The sequence below is a fragment of the Doryrhamphus excisus genome, chromosome 5 (genome assembly GCF_030265055.1).
Source record: "Doryrhamphus excisus isolate RoL2022-K1 chromosome 5, RoL_Dexc_1.0, whole genome shotgun sequence".
Taxonomy (NCBI): domain Eukaryota; kingdom Metazoa; phylum Chordata; class Actinopteri; order Syngnathiformes; family Syngnathidae; genus Doryrhamphus; species Doryrhamphus excisus.
In genome coordinates, this window is record NC_080470.1 from 18,648,452 (window position 1) to 18,671,012 (window position 22,561).

Consider the following 22,561-nt stretch of genomic DNA (forward strand, 5'->3'; position numbering starts at 1 on the left):
GATGTATAAGAAAAATACAACCAGCCATCTTGAATCATAATAAATTCAAAACATGGACTGAAATAAGACAAGAGAGTGTTTGTAAGGTGGTGCGTTCAAGACCAAAACATTTCCTCCTGTTGAAGTTTTCCTCTCATTTCGGATCAACACTTGCAATAAAAGTGACTGTAGTAATTATAAAAACTCATTCAATCCAGGCCGTTTTTTCAAAATTCAACCACTTTAGTACCCGATTTAGACGATTTGAATTCCAAATGTTCTACTTGTTATTGTTTACTAGAATGCTATTTTCATGGCACTATACCTTATGCAATACATGCACACGATGTATAAGAAAAATACAACCAGCCATCTTGAATCATAATAAATTCAAAACATGGACTGAAATAAGACAAGAGAGCGTTTGCAAGGTGGTGCGTTCAAGACCAAAACATTTCCTCCTGTTGAAGTTTTCCTCTCATTTTGGATCAACACTTGCAATAAAAGTGACTGTAGTAATTATGAACTCATTAAATCCAGGCCGTTTTTCAAAATGCAACCACTTTAGTACCTGATTTAGATGATTTGGATTGATTCCAAATGTTCTTCTTGTTATTGTTTACTAGAATGCTATTTTCATGGCACTATACCTTATGCAATACATGCACACGATGTATAAGAAAAATACAACAAGCCATCTCGAATCATAATAAATTCAAAACATGAGCCTCTAAAACAGGGGTGGGCAAACTTTTTGACTCGTGAGCCACGTTGAGTTAACAAAATTGTCCGGGGGAGCCACAAAATATATTTAACACACTAACACACACACTATTTTATGCTTGCAAAATTCTGCATTGAATTATTTGCTATATATCTTCTCATGTCCCTTTTTTCAAGAGCACTTTAAAGGGACCACATCAAATTACGAAATTAATTTAACATTTTTTTTTTTATATAATTTTGTCCTTTTTCCAGGAGCATCAAATTACAAAATTGAATTTTATGTTTTTTTGTTTTTTTTTGTTTTTCCGGGGGTCCAAAAAATATATTTAACACACACACTATTTTACGGTTGTAAAATTCTGCATTGAATTATTTGCTATATATGTTCTCATGTCCCTTTTTCAGTAGCACTTTAAAGGGACCACATCAAATTACGAAATTAATTTTACGTTTTTTTTTTGTCCGGGGGTCAGGAAAATATATTTAACACACTAACACACACACACACAGTATTTCATGCTTATAATTGTAAAATTCTGCATTGAATTATTTACTGTATATGTTGTCATGTCCCTTTTTTCAGGAGTATCAAATTACAAAATTGAATTTTATGTTTTTTTTGTTTTTTTGTTTTTCCGGGGGGACAAAAAATATATTTAACACACACACTATTTTACGCTTGTAAAATTCTGCATTGAATTATTTGCTATATATGTTCTCATGTCCCTTTTTCAGTCGCACTTTAAAGGGACCACATCAAATTCTGAAATTGAATTTTACGTAAATTTTTTTTTTTTTGTCTGGGGGGGGCCCGAAAATACATTTAACACACTAACACACACACACTATTTTACGCTTGTAAAATCCTGCATTGAATTATTTGCTATATATGTTCTCATGTCCCTTTTTTCAGGAGCACTTTAAAGGGACTGCATCAAATTACCAAATTGAATTTTACGTTTTTTTTTTATTTTACTGAATAAAATAATAAATAATATTATTATATTATTATAATAATAACAATAAAATATCCGACTTGCAAGTCATGTTGCCAGCTTGTATATTAAATGTTTAAATACTTACAAAGCAACTGGCGGGCCAGATTCAAACGCTTGGTGGGCCGCATGTGGCCCCTGCGCCGTAGTTTGCCCACCCCTGCTCTAAATGCTTTGTCATCAGATTCGTTTTGGTACCCCCTTTGGTCCCGTACATGTATTGCGTACCGTAAATGCTTTTTTTTTACTTTACACAAAGTCATCACAATGACGACACAGGGGTGGGGTGCAGGGGGGGGGGCATCCATTCGAGGGGTGTCAGCTATACTACACAATGTTGATGGCGTCTTGGGAAGCACGTGGGGGCGAGGGGGGATAAAAAAAAAAAGTTCCTTTTAACTGTCACTCTGCTGAGCTGCCTTGCTGAAATGCAAACTGAAGGCAGCCACCGGTGGGAGTTTGCTGCCGTGATTGTGTTGTGCTGCTGCAGCAGTGCATTGTGGGTATAGTGCTGAATGGACAAGAGGGGGGCCGCAGCACAGAGAGAGGGAGGCAACCCCTGGGCCTGGAGGTATAATATGACGTTTGTACACTGCAGTTTATTAACAATGAATGGATGCACGGTCTTGAAGGTGACTTTGGATGCCCGATCGGCCAAGTGAAAACTGTTTTCATGTACTTAATTTATCGTATTTTCTGGACTATAAGTCGCTCCGGAGTATAAGTCGCAAAAGGACAAAAATGCATAATTAGGTAGAAAAAAACAAACATAAGTCGCACTGGAGTATAAGTCATATTTTTTGCGGGTAATTTACCATATTTTCCGGACTATAAGAGGCACTTTAATACGATAAATTACCCGAAAAAAAATGTGACTTATACTCCAGTGCGACTTAAGTATGTTTTTTTTCCCCCTAATGATGCATTATTGGCATTGTGCGACGTATAATCCGGAGCAACTTATAGTCCAGAAAATACGACAAATTACCCACAAAAAATATGACTTATACTCCAGTGTGACTTATGTATGTGTTTTTCTACCTAATTATGCATTTTGGCCTTGTGAGACTTATACTCCGTAACGACTTATAGTCCAGAAAATACGGTAAATTACCCGCAAAAAATATGACTTATACTCCAGTGCGACTTATGTATGTTTTTTCTACCTAATTATGCATTTTTGGGCATGTGCGACTTATACTCCGCAGCAACTTATAGTCCAGAAAATATGGTAAATTACCCACAAAAAATATGACTTACACTCTAGTGCGAATTAAGTATGTGTTTTTCTACCTAATTATGCATTCTTGGCATTGTGCGACTTATACTCCGGAACGACTTATATTCCAGAAAATACAGTAAATTACCCGCAAAAAATGTGACTTATACTTCAATGCGACTTATGTTTGTTTTTTTCTACCTAATTATGCATTTTTGGCCTTGTGCGACTTATACTCCGGAGCGACTTATAGTCCAGAAAATACGATAAATTACCAGCAAAAAATGTGACTTATACTCAAGTGTGACTTATGTATGTTTTTTTCTACCTAATTATACATTTTTGGCCTTCCTTGTGCGACTTATACTCCGGAGCGATTTATAGTCCAGAAAATACAACAAATTACCCACAAAAAATATGACTTATACTCCAGTGCGACTTATGTATGTTTTTTCTACCTAATTATGCATTTTTGGCCTTGTGCGACTTATACTCCGGAGCGACTTATAGTCCAGAAAATACAGGAATAAGGAATCAAATAAAAAAAAGACAAATAAGGAACAAGAACCGGGATATAACTTTCCCACTTTTGGACAGATTTAGCAGAGGTACTCAATAGTTTTAGGCCACCTTTAAATGTACACAAGTACACACAATCTACACTGCAAAACCGCTGCTCAAGCTCTGCAACCATTCTGTCCAGTGGACAGTCATCAATGATATAGTAATCATTATTATATTATTAATTAGCCTGTTATTATTACTATCATTATTATTCTTCTGATTATTACTACTACTAGTAGGCTAGTATTAGCCTGCTTATTGGCTTGCTTATTAGCCTACTTTTGCCTTTTATATTACATATTTGTCAGAGATTTTGTTTTGTAAAAAAAAAATTAAAAATTAAAAAATGTAAAAAAATCTATAAAAAAAAATCTATTTAATCAATAGAATCAATAAAAATATCTAATTATTTAGGAGGGCTTAAGAACAGGCTAGTATTAGCCTGCTTATTGGCTTGCTTATTAGCCTACTTTTGCCTTTTATATTACATTTTTAGCAGATATTTTTTTTGTAAAAAAAAAAACCCAAAAAATCTATAAAAAAATTTAAAAAAATCTATAAAAATTCTCTAAAAAATATATAAAAATATCTAATTATTTAGGGGGGTTTAAGAACATTTTACGGGGCCTGAAGCCCCCCTAAAATTGGCCAAAGTTTTAAATAAGAGTATGCAGGTTAGTGATATCGCGAATGAAGCGACTCTTTGGAGCATAAAACATGGAAGAAAATACGCAGCAGGAAACAAAAGTAACAAAAACTACAATAAATGACAATGGACCCCCTTGGAAGGGGACTGTACCCATGTTATGTACCCATGGGATGTTGACTCCCAAACATTTCTATGCACTTTATGTTAATTAACTTGGAATATTGAACATAATTCATTCAGTTATCATAATTGCGGATGGAAAATGTGTACTTTGCATGATGACATTAGGATAAAGTTGGCATTTTTTGTCCACTGAGGATTTATAATTTAAGTCCATATGTTCATTTCATAAAAACATATTCATATCTACGTCTTGCACTGCAGGACGACAGCGAGCAAAACTCACAAAAGAGAAGTCGGCGGCGTTGTGGCACAGCAGCCTGGGGAAGACGGCCTGTCGTTGGACGCGCTCCTCGTCCTCAAACACGTTGCCGTACATGAAGCCGTTCAGCATGGTGGAGTGGGCGTGAACATCGATGTAGAACTCCAAGCTGACGCTCTGGGGGGGAGGAACACAGGGTGAACAAAAAAACAGGCAGTTTAGCGGTGAAGCTAAGAAGAAGCAAAGAATACTTGAGACTTCACCTATCATGGTTGGGAACCAACTGGAACCAATTAACTGCGATAAACGAGGGATTATGGAAATGGTTTAATTTCATTTGAACATGCATCAGATTACAATTGAGTGCATCCCATAATCAGTTCCCAGTTCCACATGTCCAAAAGGAGTAGGAAGAAGCAAAGCTTATTAAATCCTACCCCTCCATCTGGTACTTTTACAATCAGAAACTGTTACATTTGTTCACTTCCTGCTTTCCGAATATAGTTTTTAAAGTTTAAAGTTTTTTTTTTAAATAAAATTTATATATATATATATATATATGTGATATATCCATTATGTCATTGTATGGTCATATCACTCCGTACTTCGGTACGTGGCAAAAAAAAAAAAAAATAAATTAAAATAAATTAATAAAATTAAAAAAAATATTAATTCATGAATGAATGAATGAATAAAAAAAATTCTGTACCGAAGTACACAAAGTGTACTTTGGTATGTGATAATTTTTTTTAATAAATTAAAATAAATTAATAAAATAAAAAATATTAATTCATGAATGAATGAATGAATGAAACCTTTTTAGTTAAATTGAAATAAATTAATAAGATGAAAAATTATTCATTTATGAATGAATGAATAATTTTTTATTTTATTAATTTATTTTTTTCATTTATTTTAGCTGTTTGAAGATGAACTATATCAGCAAGTTGAAGTATTTGTCATTTTACAAATAAGGAGTTAGTATGTTCTCTGTAGGCGGCATTATGAATTATCCTTACTGGCCTTTTTTGCAGTACATTTAGCGAGTGAAGATTACTTTTATAGTTATTAGCCCATATTTCCACACAATAAGTAAGATATGGTAGTGATTACTGTACATATTCTTTCATTTTGCTTAAAATAACACTTTCATTGAATCCACTTGAATCCGTTTGGCCCAAACCGGGTGCAACGATAAGCCCCCTAATAATGCGTATAGGAAAAAAAAATTAAGCACCGATATTGCAAATGATGATTACAGCTGTGACATTTAATAATTATAAATCATCTTATCAGCCAACGAGACAAAAAGCTAAATTGGACGATACACCAGCAAAGGCTCTCATCCGTGCAAAAAAAAAAAAACCTTGGAAGCTGCGTCTTAAACTGCTTGTGACAAGGGCAGGGGTGCGGGTTGAAACACAACCACCCATACACTCACACACATACACACATACACACACACTCTGCACCCCCGCTCTCCTTTTTCCTCTCATTACACATTCAGCAGCTCACTTTATTGCCTGTGTTTGCAGAGACGGGATGGAAGGATGCTGAAGAAGAAGGTGAGAAGGCAGAAAGGTGGAACAGCTAAAACAGAGAAAACAAGGAAGGAAAACAGAGGGCAGGGAAGCCATGCAGAGACCAGAGGAAGAAAGCGGAATAAGTGCATGAAGACAAACAAGGAAGAAAAAAAAAACACAAAGATGTGTGTGGAAGCGTGTGGAGAGATTGACAGGACAGAAGAGAAAGAAAGGAAAAGGTGGAGGGTTTTTTTTTAGTGGGTGGGGGGGGGGGGGGGGGTGTGATAGGGATGCAGTTCTTGGGCGGGCCGGGTGATGCAGAGCGGCCCCGTGTTTGAAATTCCGCTCACAGCCAAAGCAATTTCCTGGCGGTGGCTGTGCTGTCAGCTGCTTGGCTGCCTGGCGGTGAAATATGGTGGCTGGGAGTCGGCCACTAGCAGCCCCCGACAACCTGATGGATGGAGCCCCAGAGGAGAGAGGGAAGAAGACGAAGGAGGAGGAGGAGGAGGGAAAAAAAGGAGCAGGAATGGAACTAAATGCAAGGAGAAGATAATAAACAGAGACAAAGAGATAAAGGGGAGGGAGATGGGCCGCTATGAAAACAGACAGAAGCCCATCCAGCTCCATTAAAGCCGGGATCGGCACAGTGGGGGGGTTGGGGGGGGTGGCTTTCAACCAAACGGGGCCGGTCTAGACGGGGGGGAAACCAGCCTAATCATCATACGGGTCCCCCCGCCTCTGGAGATGGAGGAGGTTGAATAAAAGGAGAAGGATGGACAAGCTCCTGAAGTGTCTTATTATGCAGATGATGCGTTCAAGGAACACACCTACTAAAGGACTACTACAAAATCTAGATCTAGTAATCTCACATTTCACAACATTCATTTTCTACCACTTATCCTCACAAGGGTCACAAGGGGTGCTGGAGCCTATCCCAGATGTTTTTTTTGGGGCTTAATACTCCAGTAAACATGACTTCTTCTACTGTGGAGTGCATCATCATCTCTTTGTATGTAAATATGTCTTTGGGAGTGAATGAGTCAAGTATTTTCAGACATAAAAACAGCGAAATAAGCTATGCATCCATTTTCTATGCCGCTTATCCTCCGTAGGGTATGCTGGAGCCTATCCCAGCTGTTTTTTTGGGCTTAATAAGTAAACATGATTTTTTTCTACTGTGGAGTTGCATCATTATCTATTTCTGTGTAAATATGTATTTGGGAGTGAATGAAACATTAAAAAAAACAGCAAAATGACACCCTGGACTGGTGGCCAGCCAATCACAGGGCACATATAGACAAACAACCATTCACACTCACGTTCATACCTATGGACAATTTGGAGTCGCTAATTAACCTAGCATGTTTTTGGAATGTGGGAGAAAACCAAAGTACCCGGAAAAAACCCACACATGCACAGGGAGAACATGCAATTGGTGGAATTGAACTTGGGTCTCCTAGCTGTGAGGCCTACATGCGAACCACTCTTTCACCGTGCAGCCTCATATTAATATTATTCATTCATTTATCGCTTATCCTCACAAGGGTCGCAGTGGTGCTGGAGCCTATCCCAGCTGTCTCCAGGGCGAGAGGCGGGGTACACCCTGGACTGGTGGCCAGCCAATCACAGGGCACATATAGACAAACAACCATTCACACTCACATTCATACCTATGGACAATTTGGAGTCGCTAATTAACCTAGCATGTTTTTGGAATGTGGGAGGAAACCGAAGTAAACCCACGTAAACAGGGAGAACATGCAAACTCCACACAGAGACGGCCGAGGGTGGGATTGAACTCGAGTCTCCTAGCTAACGCGCTAACCACTCGACCGCTGTGCAGCCTGTAACCGAAGCTGAGATGCAAAAAAATACCAAAAAATACAATACAAAAAATACAAAAAATACAAAAAATACAAAAAATACAAAAAATGCAAAAAATACAAAAAATACAAAAAATACAAAAAATACAAAAAATACAAAAATGGAGAACAACCTATATCACAAAGCTGAGATGCAAAAAATACAAAAAAACACAATACAAAAAAATACAAAAATACAAAAAATACAAAAAAATACAAATATGGAGAACAACCTATATCACAAAGCTGAGATGCAAAAAATACAAATAAATACAATACAAAACATACAAAATATACAAAAAAATACAAACAATACCAAAGAATAAAAAAAAATACAAAAATGGAGAACAATCTATATCACAAAGCTGAGATGGAAAAAATACAAAAAAATATAATACAAAAAATACAAAATATACCAAAAAATACAATACAAAAATTACAAAATATACAAAAAAAATACAATACAAAAAATACAAAAAAATACAAAACATACATAAATGGAGAACAACCTATATCACAAAGCTGAGATGCATTTTTTCCATTGAAATATATTTAATTTCTTAGCATTGCTTTCCAAAATATCAACGTGGCCCTTCCATCCTTTCACTTTTTAGTATGTGGCCCTGAGTGGAAAAAGTTCCGACTCCCACTCTATCATAAAAACCATCGAACAAATCTCCTGAAAAAAATGCATGTGTTACACACGAAACATTCGAATATTTTGACTTGTATCGCCCCCAGACTGACATCCCCTTCTCAGCGTCCCGTGAAGGACGGTCATGAAGCGACGGTAACATAAATATCAACCACAATGTCACGTCCGAGTATGCTACAATGTTGCCTTAATGCCCTGTCAATCAAACGAAGACGGTTCTGAAGGCCTCCCATTGTGATTGATGCTTCAATTAAGAACCTGCTCTGACCTACAGGATTGTTCATTTGAAATTGTAATTAAGCAATTAGGGGCAATTAAGAAACAGACACAGCTGAATGAAAGTCAAAAGACAATTTGAGACGGTGTGTGTGTTGGCGGGGGTGTGTGTGTGTGTGTGGGGGGGGTGCTCTCCAGGAGACAAACAAAAAGCTCGTCGGAATAAAACTCCATGGGAATAAAAAAAAAAATTCCACTTGTGGTGAACTTGCGGTGGCCGTAAACACTTTGGTGTAAATCCAAGAAGGTCAAACGAATGAATTTTGTCTTACAAGTGCTTATCTGCTGCATATTCATTAGAGAAGGGCGCGGGGGGGCGCGCAGAGAGCCGCAAATGCCCGGCTTATCCTTACACGTGGAAAAAGGGGGGAAGAAAGAGCTGATTGAAGCAGGATTACAAGCCCCGGAATAAAGCCCTTTGCATCAGCAGCGTACCTTTTGAGGAGACGGAAAAGTTGCGCTTGTTCAGGAGAAGAAAGTTAATCTCGATCCCGATGTAAATTAACATTTCAAATGTGTGCGTCCGTACCGCTGGGGGCGGGGTTTGACAAGTGTGACAGCTGACTGGGCTTTTAAGTGAGGTAGCAAGATTCTCCTGGCAATCAAAACATACGAGGATTGCATCCGATGAAGCTGGTAAAACTAGGAATTTTCTTTTGTATATGTAGCATAAAACATGTCTGAGAAAAATACACTTTTCCACTGCGCGGTACCTACAACATGGTACCTTCAAAATTCCGTACTTTTTATGAAAAAAACTGGAAGCTGGTTGCTAGAAAAATTATGTATCTATGTCTTAAATTATGCAGTTTAAAACACAAAGAATACACTTGAATCTTGTCAAAATTTTTGCTAAAAATTCTGCAAAATTTTTTTAGTTCTACACAGTCAAAAAAATTCCGTAGTTTGTACAAAAAAACAAACAAACCTGACAGCTGTGGTTGGCATTGGATGCTCATATCACCTCCTACTTCGGTGCGGGACAAAAAATAAAAATCTGTAAAAAAAATCTGTAAAAAATCTGTAAAAAATCTGTAAAAAAATCTGTAAAAATCTGTAAAAAAATCTGTAAAAAAATGTAAAAACATAAAAAATTTGTAAAAAAAAATGTAAAAAATCTGTAAAAAACGTAAAAATCTGTAAAAATCTGTAAAAAAATATGTTAAAAATCTGTAAAAAATATGTAAAAAATCTGTAAAAAAATCTGTAAAAAATCTGTAAAAAATTGTAAAACACCTGTAAAACATCTGTAAAAAATCTGTAAAAAAATCTGTAAAAAATCTGTAAAAAATCTGTAAAACACCTGTAAAACATCTGTAAAAAATCTGTAAAAAATCTGTAAAATCCACCTGTAAAAGTACTAGGGGTAGGATTTAATAAGCTTTGCTTCTTCCCACTCCTTTTGGACATGTGGAACTGTGAACTGATTATGGGATGCACTCAATTGTAATCTGATGCATGTTCAAATGAAATTAAACCATTACCATTACTTTGTAAAAAAATGTTTACCATTACCATAAGGTGCTCCTGAAAAAAGTTACATGAGAACATACATACTGATAGTATAACACTTTTACAGATAAAATTAGACAAATAGTTCAAGGAAAATTATCAGAAAAAATCTGTTAAATGTATATTCTGGCCCGTAGGACAATTTTGATAACTCAATGCGGCCCACAAGTCAAAATATTTGCCCACCCGTGGTCTAGATCTTCCAGAATCTTCACCTATTACAGCTGGATTACCTTGGATTTTCAAAATCGTCAGTTATATATATCACTATATTGACATTTACTATGGTACCCATTATGTCATTGGATGGTCATATCACCTCCTACTTCGGTATGGGACAAAAAATAAAAATCTGTAAAAAATCTGTAAAAAATCTGTAAAAAATCTGTAAAAAATCTGTAAAAAATCTGTAAAAAATCTGTAAAAAATCTGTAAAAAATCTGTAAAAAATCTGTAAAAAATCTGTAAAATCTGTAAAAGAAAAATCTGTAAAAATCTACAAAAAACTGTAAAAAAAATCTGTAGGACAATTTTGATAACTCACTGCGGCCCAGGAGTCAAAATATTTGCCCACCCCTGGTCTAGATCTTCCAGAATCTTCACCTATTCCAGCTGGATTTCCTTGAATTTCCAAATCCGTCAGTTTTAATTTATTCCACACACAACCCGCCTATGGGCATGCCCATATAAGGAAGTCCAGCTCACTGTGACATCACAGAGCTGGTGTTAGAAAAAAAGTATCTGAAACGGAGCGTCAAGAGCATCCCAAACTTTTATCTGAAACTTGGTTTAGGATATAATATTTTAAGATTTCCATCCATTTTCTATGCCGCTTATCCTCACTAAGGTTGTGGGGGTATGCTGGAGCCTATCCCAGCTGACCTCGTACGGAAGACGTGGTTACACCCTGGACTGGTGAGTAGAACAAACATCTGATGAAGGATGAAGCAAACGTTCTCACAATGAATCCGTCGCTTTAGCATCGGTGTAATATTCCGCGCAGCATTCCGTGGCTTGGAGAAGCCAATTCCGAGGAGAAGGGCACGTGGTCATTGACCCTCTAACGATGTCACAGTGACAGAACACGGCAGATGGCGTGACCCGCTGGAGGGGCGAGAGTAAATGACACAAAGCCTTTCTCCTCCGTCTGTCTCCATCGCTCTCCTTCCTGCGTCCGTCTCAGCGCGGCCAGCGCCCTCATATTGATGGCGCTATTTACCTGCTTATGAGCACAGACGTGGCGCGTAATCAGGCTGAGCGGGCGCAGACGCGGCCCGTCGCTTCAAGGCCTCTGAGCGTCTGATGAGGCTTCACAAGAGCGTATGGAGAAGCGAAGGAAGGTCGACAGGACAACATATATAAGGATATCAAACATGTGGCTAACAATATAAACAATGTTTTACTGTTTTTCAAAAATTATATTTTTTATGTGGGCTGCAAGGCAGGCGAGTGGTTAGCGTGCAGACCTCAAAGCTAGGAGACTAGGGTTCAATTCCACATTCCAAAAACATGCTAGGTTAATTGGCTAACTCCAAATTGTCCATAGGTATGAATGTGAGTGTGAATGGTTGTTTGTCTATATGTGCGTAACATAATACATGTAGCGGAGCATGTAGCGAAGCATGTGACATAGCATGTAGCATAGCATGTAGCGGAGCATGTAGCATAGCATGTAGTGAAGCATGTAGCGTAGCATGTAGCAGAGCATGTAGCAGAGCATGTATCATAGTATGTAGCATAGCATGTAGCAAAGCATGTTGCGGAGCATGTAGCATAGCCTGTAGTGAAGCATGTAGCGAAGCATGTAGCATAGCATTTAGCAAAGCATGTAGCATAGCATGTAGCATAGCATATAGCAAAGCATGTAGCATAGAATTTAGCAAAACATGTAGCATAGCATGTAGCATAGCACATATCATAGTATGTAGCATAGCATGTAGCGTAGCATGTAGCAAAGCATGTTGCGGAGCATGTGGCATAGCATGTGGCATAGCATGTAGCATAGCATGTAGCACAGCATGTAGCGGAGCATGTAGCATAGCATGTAGTGAAGCATGTAGCGTAGCATGTAGTAGAGCATGTATCATAGTATGTAGCGGAGCATATAGCATAGCATGTAGTGAAGCATGTAGCGTAGCATGTAGCAGAGCATGTATCATAGTATGTAGCATAGCATGTAGCAAAGCATGTTGCGGAGCATGTAGCATAGCCTGTAGTGAAGCATGTAGCGAAGCATGTAGCATAGCATTTAGCGAAGCATGTAGCATAACATGTAGCATAGCATATAGCGACGCATGTAGCTGAGCATGTAGCATAGAATTTAGCAAAATATGTAGCATAGCATGGAGCACAGCATGTAGCGGAGCATGTATCGTAGTATATAGCATAGCATGTAGCGTAGCATGTAGCAAAGCATGTTGCGGAGCATGCAGCATAGCCTGTAGTGAAGCATGTACCGTAGCATGTAGCATAGCATATAGCGAAGCAAGTAGCTGAGCATGCAGCATAGAATTTAGCAAAACATGTAGCATAGCATGTAGCATAGCATGTAGCGGAGCATGTATCGTAGTATGTAGCATAGCATGTAGCATAGCATGTAGCATAGCATGTAGCATAGCATGTAGCAAAGCATGTTGGGGAGCATGTAGCATAGCCTGTAGTGAAGCATGTAGCATAGCATGTAGCATAGCATGCAGCAGAGCATGTATTGTAGTATGTAGCATAGCATGTAGCATAGCATGTAGCATAGCATGTAGCTGAGCATGTAGCGGAGCATATAGCATGCAGACCTCACAGCTAGGAGACCAGGGTTCAATTCCACATTCCAAAAACATGCTAGGTTAATTAGTGACTCCAAATTGTCCATAGGTATGAATGTGAGTGTGAATGGTTGTTTGTCTATATGTGCCCTGTGATTGGCTGGCCAGCAGTCCAGGGTGTACGCCACCTCTCGCCCAAAGACAGCTGGGATAGGCTCCAGCACCCCCGTGAGAAAATTTTTTATGTGTCATCCAACAAGAAAACTGCCATTTTGAACAGTCTCCATGTTGACTAAAATATGTGCAAATGTTTGAACTCCATAGAAACATAACCAGCATCATTCTTAAACCAAAATGACTGAAAACCAAACGTTGACGGAAGTTCTACTACCCGTAAATGCAAACTCCAGCAATGGTAAAACAAACTATGAAGGGATTGAATCAAGCATGATGGGAAGCGGAAATTGGCCGCAAATCTCCGAAAAGGGCATGGAAATGTTTGTCTGACACCAGAGGACATTTAAAAACCACGTAAGAGAGGAAGGGGATAAACAAACAGCAAACGCCACACGGGGGTTTTCAGCCTGGCATCTAACCCGCACGCTCCACTCAGACAAAGCAAAGCCACAAAAAGCAAGCGCCGAGAGGACGGCGGGGACTTGAAGGTCAGCATTTGGAGGGATTTCAAGGTGCGAAATTCATCACGGTGCCTTGACAGCACCTAATGTATTTGTTTTGGGAGGAAAATTAATTCTCTAATATTAAAAAGGTCGAAAAGAAGCCAGGGCAACAATGACCTCTGTGTCATCTTTAACAAATTATCCAAAATGGCGCTGTCAAATTGGTGGGGAAACATCGGGCAGTGATGAATGCTTTTGGTAATCAGCCAATCAAACAGAATTCGTCTTCTGCATTTGATAAATGAGCTGGAAAAGCAATGCTTTACCAAGAAGATGGGTCCATTTGTTTCTCTGGCCGCCTTTTCAGCTTTTTTTTTTCCATCTTCCTTTTATCCCTCTCCATTTCTCTCTTTCAAAACAAACAACACGGGAGCCCGTGAACAGATTATAGCGCCTTGCATCACTGACTCTTTCAGACACTTTTGTTGCTGACCAACGCTCAGCTGCAGATGGCAAATGATGGAATTTCATCAAACAGCTTGCCTTCAGATGGATGGTGACGAAGGTGTGATGCCGAGGTTTTAGCCGCCTTTGAAAGAAACAGCCATCGATGGTTGGTATAGTTGGGATGGTTGTTGAACCAGTTCTTGGGGTGTATCAGTGCTTCTTTCATTGTGGGGTAGGCTCCCCTGGGGCATCGCCAGGGGCTTTCATTTCATCATTTCATCTACGTTTATCTACAAATGTCTAAACATGAACATAATTCAAATAACTGATGGAAATTTCCCTTCAATGTGTAACCTCCAGTGCGCTACATGACAAAATGCCTTTTCACTTCATGGTTGCTGCAGAGCATGTAGCGTAGCATGTAGCATAGCATGTAGCATAGCATGTAGCATAGCATGTAGCGGAGCATGTAGCATAGCCTGTAGCGGAGCATGTAGTGGAGCATGTAACAGAGCATGTAGCATAGCACATAGCGTAGCATGTAGTGGAACATGTAGCGTAGCATGTAGTGAAGCATGTAGCATAGCATGTAGCATAGCATGTAGCATAGCATGTAGCATAGCATGTAGCATAATATGTAGCTGAGCATGTAGCATGAAATTTAGCAAAGCATGTAGCGTAGCATGTAACGGAGCATGTAGCGGAGCATGTAGTGGAGCATGTAACATAGCATGTAGCAGAGCATGTAGCGGGGAATGTAGCATAGCATGTAGCATAGCATGTAGCGGCGCATGTAGCAGTGCATGTAGCGGCACATGTAGCATAGCATGTAGGGGAGCATGTAGCGGAGCATGTAGCGGCGCATGTAGCATAGAATTTAGCAATGCATGTAACGTAGCATGTAGTGGAACATGTAGCGTAGCATGTAGTGAAGCATGTAGCATAGCATGTAGCATAGCATGTAGCATAGCATGTAGCATAGCATGTAGCATAATATGTAGCTGAGCATGTAGCATGAAATTTAGCAAAGCATGTAACGTAGCATGTAGCGGAGCATGTAGCATAGAATTTAGCAATGCATGTAGCATAGCATGTAGCAGAGCAAGTAGTGAAGCATGTCGCGTAGCATGTAGCGGAGCATGTAGCATAATATTTTGCAACGCATGTAGCGTAGCATGTCGTGTAGCATGTAGCGGAGCATGTAGCATTGCATGAAGCGGAGCATGTAGCATAGAATTTAGCAACGCATGTAGCATAGCATGTAGCGGAGCATGTAGCGGAGCATGGGAGAATACATGCTATTACTTTTCAGAAATATAAAAATTCCAAATACAGGAAACTATTACATCAAAATTCCCGGGCGAAACGGGAGTGTCGCCAGGTATGGTGAGATATCGTATATATGTCTAAGCGTCAACAGAAAACTAGCAATGTTTCAGATTAAAAAACAAAATGTGACTTTTAGAAGATGTCATCATCATTTGGAATATTCATCCATGTTTATCAAACACCATCTGTTGCCTTCTGGCAGGCGTTAGAGCACCATCGGTTATTTTCCTGCAATAAGTACATTATGTATACATGTATTTGGCTCAATACTAGAGACTGGATGTATTGACTCTTGCTGTAATTTCCAAGTAGGGACGAATTGTGGTGGCTTTTGTGGTGGCTGTCTTGTTTGCGTTGTAATTCTTGGTTATACCGTGACAAATTACCTGAAAATTGGACCTTTCCCTCCATCTCTCCTATTCCCACGGTTTTCACTTGACAAACAATCAAAGTGATTTAGCAGCAAGTGAGGGAGGGCGGCTGTTATCCCGGGCCAACCGCTCTGCCATAACCGCCGCTGATCTCCTGTTAATGGAGCCCCCGGCCCTGGTGGACTCTGAGCCCGCCGTGCGAAATGAGCGTGAATGGAACGCAGCGTAACGGGGCGCGGGGGGGGGGGGGGGGACTCCTGGCAGAGCAGTTGGCATTGACACTGGCATCGGGGAGCCCCCCCCACACGCTACTGGTGGGTCTGATGGGATGAACTGGCTCCAGCGAGACCGAGAACCGGTTGGCCAAAGCAAGCCTCCAAATGAACTCTGGAAGACTGAAGGCAATTATCGGTGACAACGAGTGGTTGCAGACGAGGCTGCTGAGCTAATGAGACAAAGAAATGGAGGGGTGGGGGTGGGGGGGTTCAACGGAGGTCAAGTACCGTGTCACCGTGTCAATTGGGGGTAAGTTCACATGGATAAACTGGCAGCCCGTGTCCAGTCCAATAAGTCGTCATGTAATTATAACAGACGCGTGGAACAGTTTGGCTTGGCATTCAAACTAAAAATTCAACAAAACAAAACTCAGAGGGGAATTGAACATAGACAACAAACAGTTCCTAGATTCCAAGTATTTTTTTTTACCAGGTTTGAAAATACCTATGTGCGAGGATTAGAAAACTTTAGTCAATTGCAGGGTGTGTGGTCTCCTAAAGCAAATAACTTGTAGTGAATAATAATAATAATAAATAAGATGTGGCTGTAGGCAACCTCCTCATGTTCTTTTTAACTTATCATCCAGCGGCTTCATTAGCACCGCATGTGCTTTAAAATGTTGGTACTCATGCGAAAGTTACATTTGTTGTACCATTGCACAGGCTTGACTCAAGTTGGCCGCAATAAAAGGCCACTCCCAAATGTACACTTTGGCTCTATTGACATGATAGATAGTCAAATCAGTGAGTAAATGATGTGATACAATGCAGTTTAAAAGCACATTTCGAAGTGGCCTTTTACTGTGGCCACCCAAGGCAATGGTAATGGTTTAATTTTATTTGAACATGCATCAGATTACAATTGAGTGCATCCCATAATCAGTTCCCAGTTCCACATGTCCAAAAGGAGTAGGAAGAAGCAAACCTTATTAAATCCTACCCCTCCATCTGGTACTTTTACAATCTGTAACTGTTACATTTGTTCACTTCCTGCTTTCTAATTAAATTTTTTTGTGGATGTGTGAGAGCCTTTAGTCAATTACCCAAGGTCTTCTTGCAGGGTGTGTGGTCTCCTAAAGCAAATAACTGTTTCTAATTGTATAAGATGTGGCTGTAGGCAACCTCCTCATGTTCTTTTTAACTTATCATCCAGCGGCTTCATTAGCTTTGCACGCACTTTAAAATGTTGCTACTCATGCAAAAGTCATTCGTGTTACATTTGCTGTACTGTTGCGCAGGCGGGACTCAGGTTGGCCGCAATAAAAGGCCACTCCCAAATGTACACTTTACTGTACACTATTGACATGATAGATAGTCAACTCAGTGAGTAAATGATGTGATACAATGCAGTTAAAAAGCACATTTTGGATTGACCTTTTACTGTGGCCACCCAAGGCAATTGGTGATGGTTTTATTTCATTTGCACATGCATCAGATTACAATTGATGCATCCCATAATCAGTAACCATCCCATAATCCCAGTTCCACATGCCCAAAAGGAGCAGGAAGAAGCAAAGCTTATTAAATCCTACCCCTCCATCCGGTACTTTTACAATCAGTAACTGTTACATTTGTTCACTTCCTGCTTTCCTAATATAGTTTGTGGATGTGTGAGAGCCTTTAGTCAATTACCCGAGGTCTTCTTGCTTCTTACTGTTTCTAATTGTATAAAATGTGGCTGTAGGCAACCTCCTCATGTTCTTTTTAACTTATCATCCAGTGGCTTCATTAGCTCTGCATGCGTTTTAAAATGTTGCTACACATGCAAAAGTTCTATGTGTTACATTTGACTCAGGCGTGACTCAGGTTGGCCGCAATAAAAGGCCACTCCCAAATGTTCACTTTGGCTCTATTGACATGATAGATAGTCAAATCAGTGAGTAAATGATGTGATACAATGCAGTTAAAATGTACATTTCGGAGTGGCCTTTTATTGTGGCCACCCAAGGCAATAATCACACTTTGGCTCTATTGGCTCTATTGACATGATAGTCAAATAAGTGAGTAAGTGAATAATGATTACATCGTTTTCAGGGAGAAGCGGAAGCGGAACATTTGACTCAGGCGTGACCCAGGTTGGCCGCAATAAAAGGCCACTCCCAAATGTACACTATTGTACTCTCTGTACTCTATTGACATGATAGATGATGATGTGGTACAATGCAATTAAAATGCACATTTTGGAGTGGCCTTTTATTGTGGCCACTCAAGGCAATAATCACTCAGTCTAATGTGTTTAAAAGTTTGGTTGCGGGGAATTTGTGTGTTTATGTTGCATGGGGCTGTGTGTCTGTGTGAATGACAGCAACGAGTGGATCCCGCTGCCATGACAGAGTTTATCGATCAGCGTGTCAACGCTGAAGGGGGGAAAAAGGTTAATCTGCCCGATGCCAGCCCCATGCCTCACCCCGTCTCTGGCCTGCCCTGCGTCCCGCCCCTGCCCGCTGCCTCTCTTATCAGGATTAGACAAGTGTACAAAAGGGTAGAGTATTCCCAGGACACACACTGACCTTCAGTAATCCCACCAACCTGCTACTCTGCTTATAATTAACATCAGAAACAAAGAGCGAAAAAAAAAAAAAAGGCGTAGTCTTCCTTTTAACAATGCTGCTGTAAAGTAGCAACTGAAAGCAAACAAACTCGCTTGAGTAAAATGTTCGGAATGGTCAGGAGAGCCTTGCTGACATTCGAGAGGTGCTGACTCGTCTATCCTGCTCCCCCACCTCAGCACAGAAGCCCAAACAAGATTGGGGAAACATGCTGAACCAAGCAGGGAGACGGCAAGCTCCACTTGCATCATCAGACTAAGCTGTGTGCACCGTGGACGCCATGCAGGCCTCAGACATCCTCTTCAAGGTCAAAATCAAATCTTGTCATGCTAGAGCCTTTTCCGGGATCATGCAATTTTGGAAAATTGTATTTTGATATCAGCCCTAAAGATACTGTTCGGGTTTTACTAACCGCTTTACATGACAGTTTAAAAAACATAACCTTTAGGAAGTGGTTATGCTGTTGTTGTTATTTTTTTAAAACAGAATATCACCAATTTCAGTCAACAGTAGTTTTTAGCCTTTTTATGTACTCTATAATTCACCATAAAGGAACACTCCACTTTTTTTTTTAGAATTTTGACCATCATCCACTTTTCCACTGTGATACATGAACGCATCCTTCTCTTGCCTGTGTGTTCTAAAGCTATAAAAACAGGTAAAAAGAGACAGCTAAAATGCAGCTAAGAATGGCCGATTTACACAATCTGACCTCCAAAACTCCAACAGTGTTATTATTATTGTTATTAACATTGTTACGCTGAAGAACTATGTTACGTTACATGCCGGCTAGCAACAAGCCGGCTAGTGACTAGCTTCCCCAGAAACATCACCAGATCACTCGCAAAAAGGTAATTCTACATATTTGATCCGCCGCCCCTGCTGCTGTGTTTTGGTTTTTGGGTTTGGAAAAGTCAATGCCAGGTGTAGCATTACCTTTTGTTGCTATGCTACATAAATGCACCCAGGAAAGAAGTTCAGGTAATGCTTAAATTGACCAAAATACGGTTAAATGCTTTACATGTTAGCATTAATGTGCCGGTTACTACCGTATTTTCTGGACTATAAGTCGCTCCAGAGTACAAGTCGCACAAGGCCAAAAATGCATAATTAGGTAGAAAAAAATATACATAAGTCGCACTGGAGTATAAGTGGCATTTTTTGCGGGTAATTTACCGTATATTCTGGACTATAAGTCGCACCTTTTGCAGGTAATTTACCGTATTTTCTGGACTATAAGTTGCTCCGGAGTATAAGTCGCACAAGGCTAAATTAGGTCGCACTGGAGTATAAGTCACATTTTTTGCGGGTAATTTACCGTATTTTCTGGACTATAAGTTGCTCTACTACTTGACCAAAACAGACATTACGTCCTCTTGGAAGGCGAGTTCTAACAATAAAAGAATAGAGAACAGGCTGAATAGGTGTAAGATATGCTAACACAATTATTATTCAGCTACACAAAAAATAGACATGAACACAAAAGGTGTCCATTGTTTATGTAACATAAACACTTTTTTCATTTATAAGTCGCTCTGGAGTATAAGTCGCAGGAACAGCCAACCTATGAAAAAAAGTGAGACTTATAGTCCGGAAAATGCGACCCCCTAATTAGTCTGTGGATCGGGTCCTGGATTCGGTGGACTCTACTAGCTGAGCAAATGGGCTGGAACTAGAACACCATATTTCCTGTGATTGATTGGCGACCAGTCCAGAGGTTTAGTCCGCCTCCTGCCCAAAGTCAGCTGGGATAGGCTCTAGCGCCCCCACGACACTGACCAGGATGAACGGATTAAGTATGAAGATCCACGTGAAACAAGCACAAGGTGCCATTTTTGTGTGTTTGCACACTCACCGGGTCTTGGTTCATCTGCACTATCAGCTGTTTGACAGCGTGCAGTGTAGGGTGGGCCCATGGAGAGGGGTCCTGCCAGTGGCGATTGAGGTCGAAGCCCATCAGGGAACATCTGTGAGCAAAGATACACACAGCAGCATGAGCCTGACATCTATTAAGTATAAACCATAAGCAGACAGAATAGTGAAATACGACCAAGGTCCCATGTGATGCTAGTTTTCAACAATTTTAAACCAACGTGTTAACGTGTGCTAGCCAAAAGTTTGCCTTGGAAATAAGGAGTTAGTATGTTCTCTGTAGGCGGCATTATGAATTATACTTACTGGCCTTTTTTGCAGTAGTGGCATTACATTACATTAACAGGGGACATTCAAGCCAAGATATACTATAGATGACAATTTACATCCAAAATGAATCTCAAGGTAATTTAAACACCAGGACTAAACTCCTCCTACATTACACAAACGCTGCTATTGCAACATCGAAGCCCGATCTCCATCCATGATGGGATGTATTTATGGATGCGCTCTGATCTGCCCTTGTTTGTTGTCATCTTGTATCGTGTGTGTAAGCGTTGACATTTACGGAAGCTGTTAGCCACACAGGAGTTAGTGATACTGCAGAGCCGAGCGAAGCAGCCAGCCGTGGACAAAATACTCATTCCAGGTTAACTGCCATTGATTCTTTGCTCTGCGTGCATCCATCGCAGTCCACTCGGCACCGCAATCTGCGGAGGATGCTCCTTCGACTGGTTGGCCGGTGCGTTAGCGAAGGGGCCTGAATGTGTGATTGGTGAGGTGTGGACTATCACTTGTCACTTTCTGTCAATATGCTTATCACTGCTCTCTTTGGAAGCGAGCTCATGAAAAAAAAAAGCTCTACGGCCGTCAGCAATCAAACACGGCGACAGATTACCACCGTAAATGTTTATGGAAGCAGTACACGGCTGCTGCCTCTAGGTGTCACTCACAAATGCAGCGGTTGCCACATGTGATGCGTATCTCAGTGTGCATTAGTATTCCTGTGAATACTAAAACTACACAAAGTTGAATGAGACAAAATAAGTGCATTTTTACATTAAAACTCATGTAAATATGAAAATATTTTATGTGTGGCATAGTGAACCAAAAATAAATAAAATAAAATAAAATAAAATATAAACTATATATAAACTAAACTAAATTAAACTAAACTAAACTACACTAAACTAAAATAAACTAAAATAAAATAAACTAAAATAAAATAAACTAAAATAAAATAAAATGAGTTTATGCTAAAATGAGTGCATTTTTACATAAAAAATTGTGTAAATATGTTGGAATAAATGATGTTCTACAATGAGTAAATTGGATAAACAGGGGGGAAATGTTGGAATAAAACTGTATATATCATGTACTCACATTTAATAAGCTTGCTTCATATTATCCAAGTTAATATCATGTAATCACATTCTTCATATTATTCTTCATATTATCCAAGTTACTGTTACATGCACATATTATTCTTCATATTATCCAAGTTACTATTACATGCACATAGAACACACGCTTGCATAGAGCATCACATTCCTTTAGACACTGCTTTCTCTTGACACTCCTTTAGACACTGTTTTCTCTTGATGTCCTTGAACTATCTGTCTCTGCTTTGCTTTCTCAAAATATGCTTGCTTGATGTTGAAACCAGTCTCAACCGTGTGAACTGTTCCCCCTCCCTTAGACGATTGAGACCTATGTAATAGGGCACACCTAAACTTTAATAAAAGAAGGAGAGCAGGGACTGTTTTTCAGAGTAGGTTGGATGAATGTTACTGAACAGTCTCTGATCACTCTCCTTGCAAGCCTATATCTCACGTCTTTGTGTCTTCTTTCACAGTTGGTGATAATGTTTTGGGTTTAACCCTAACAAAATATGAAATTATTTTATGTGTGGCACGGTGAACTAAACTAAACTAAACTAAACTAAAATAAAATAAAATGAGTTCATCCTAAAATGAGTGCATTTTTACATTAAAAAT

At 39.6% G+C, this 22,561-nt stretch overlaps 1 protein-coding gene across 1 annotated transcript in view; it reads right to left on the reverse strand.

Annotated features, from left to right (window-relative positions):
- The window catches only part of agbl4 (AGBL carboxypeptidase 4), a 392,166-nt gene that overhangs the window by 16,942 nt on the left and 352,663 nt on the right, over nt 1–22,561 (reverse strand). The window contains exons 9-10 of the mRNA XM_058073430.1: nt 20,548–20,659; nt 4,539–4,691 (exon numbers count right to left, since the gene is read on the reverse strand). Of these exons, the coding sequence (XP_057929413.1) occupies nt 4,539–4,691; nt 20,548–20,659 (265 nt within the window). The remainder of the gene's footprint in view (nt 1–4,538; nt 4,692–20,547; nt 20,660–22,561) is intronic.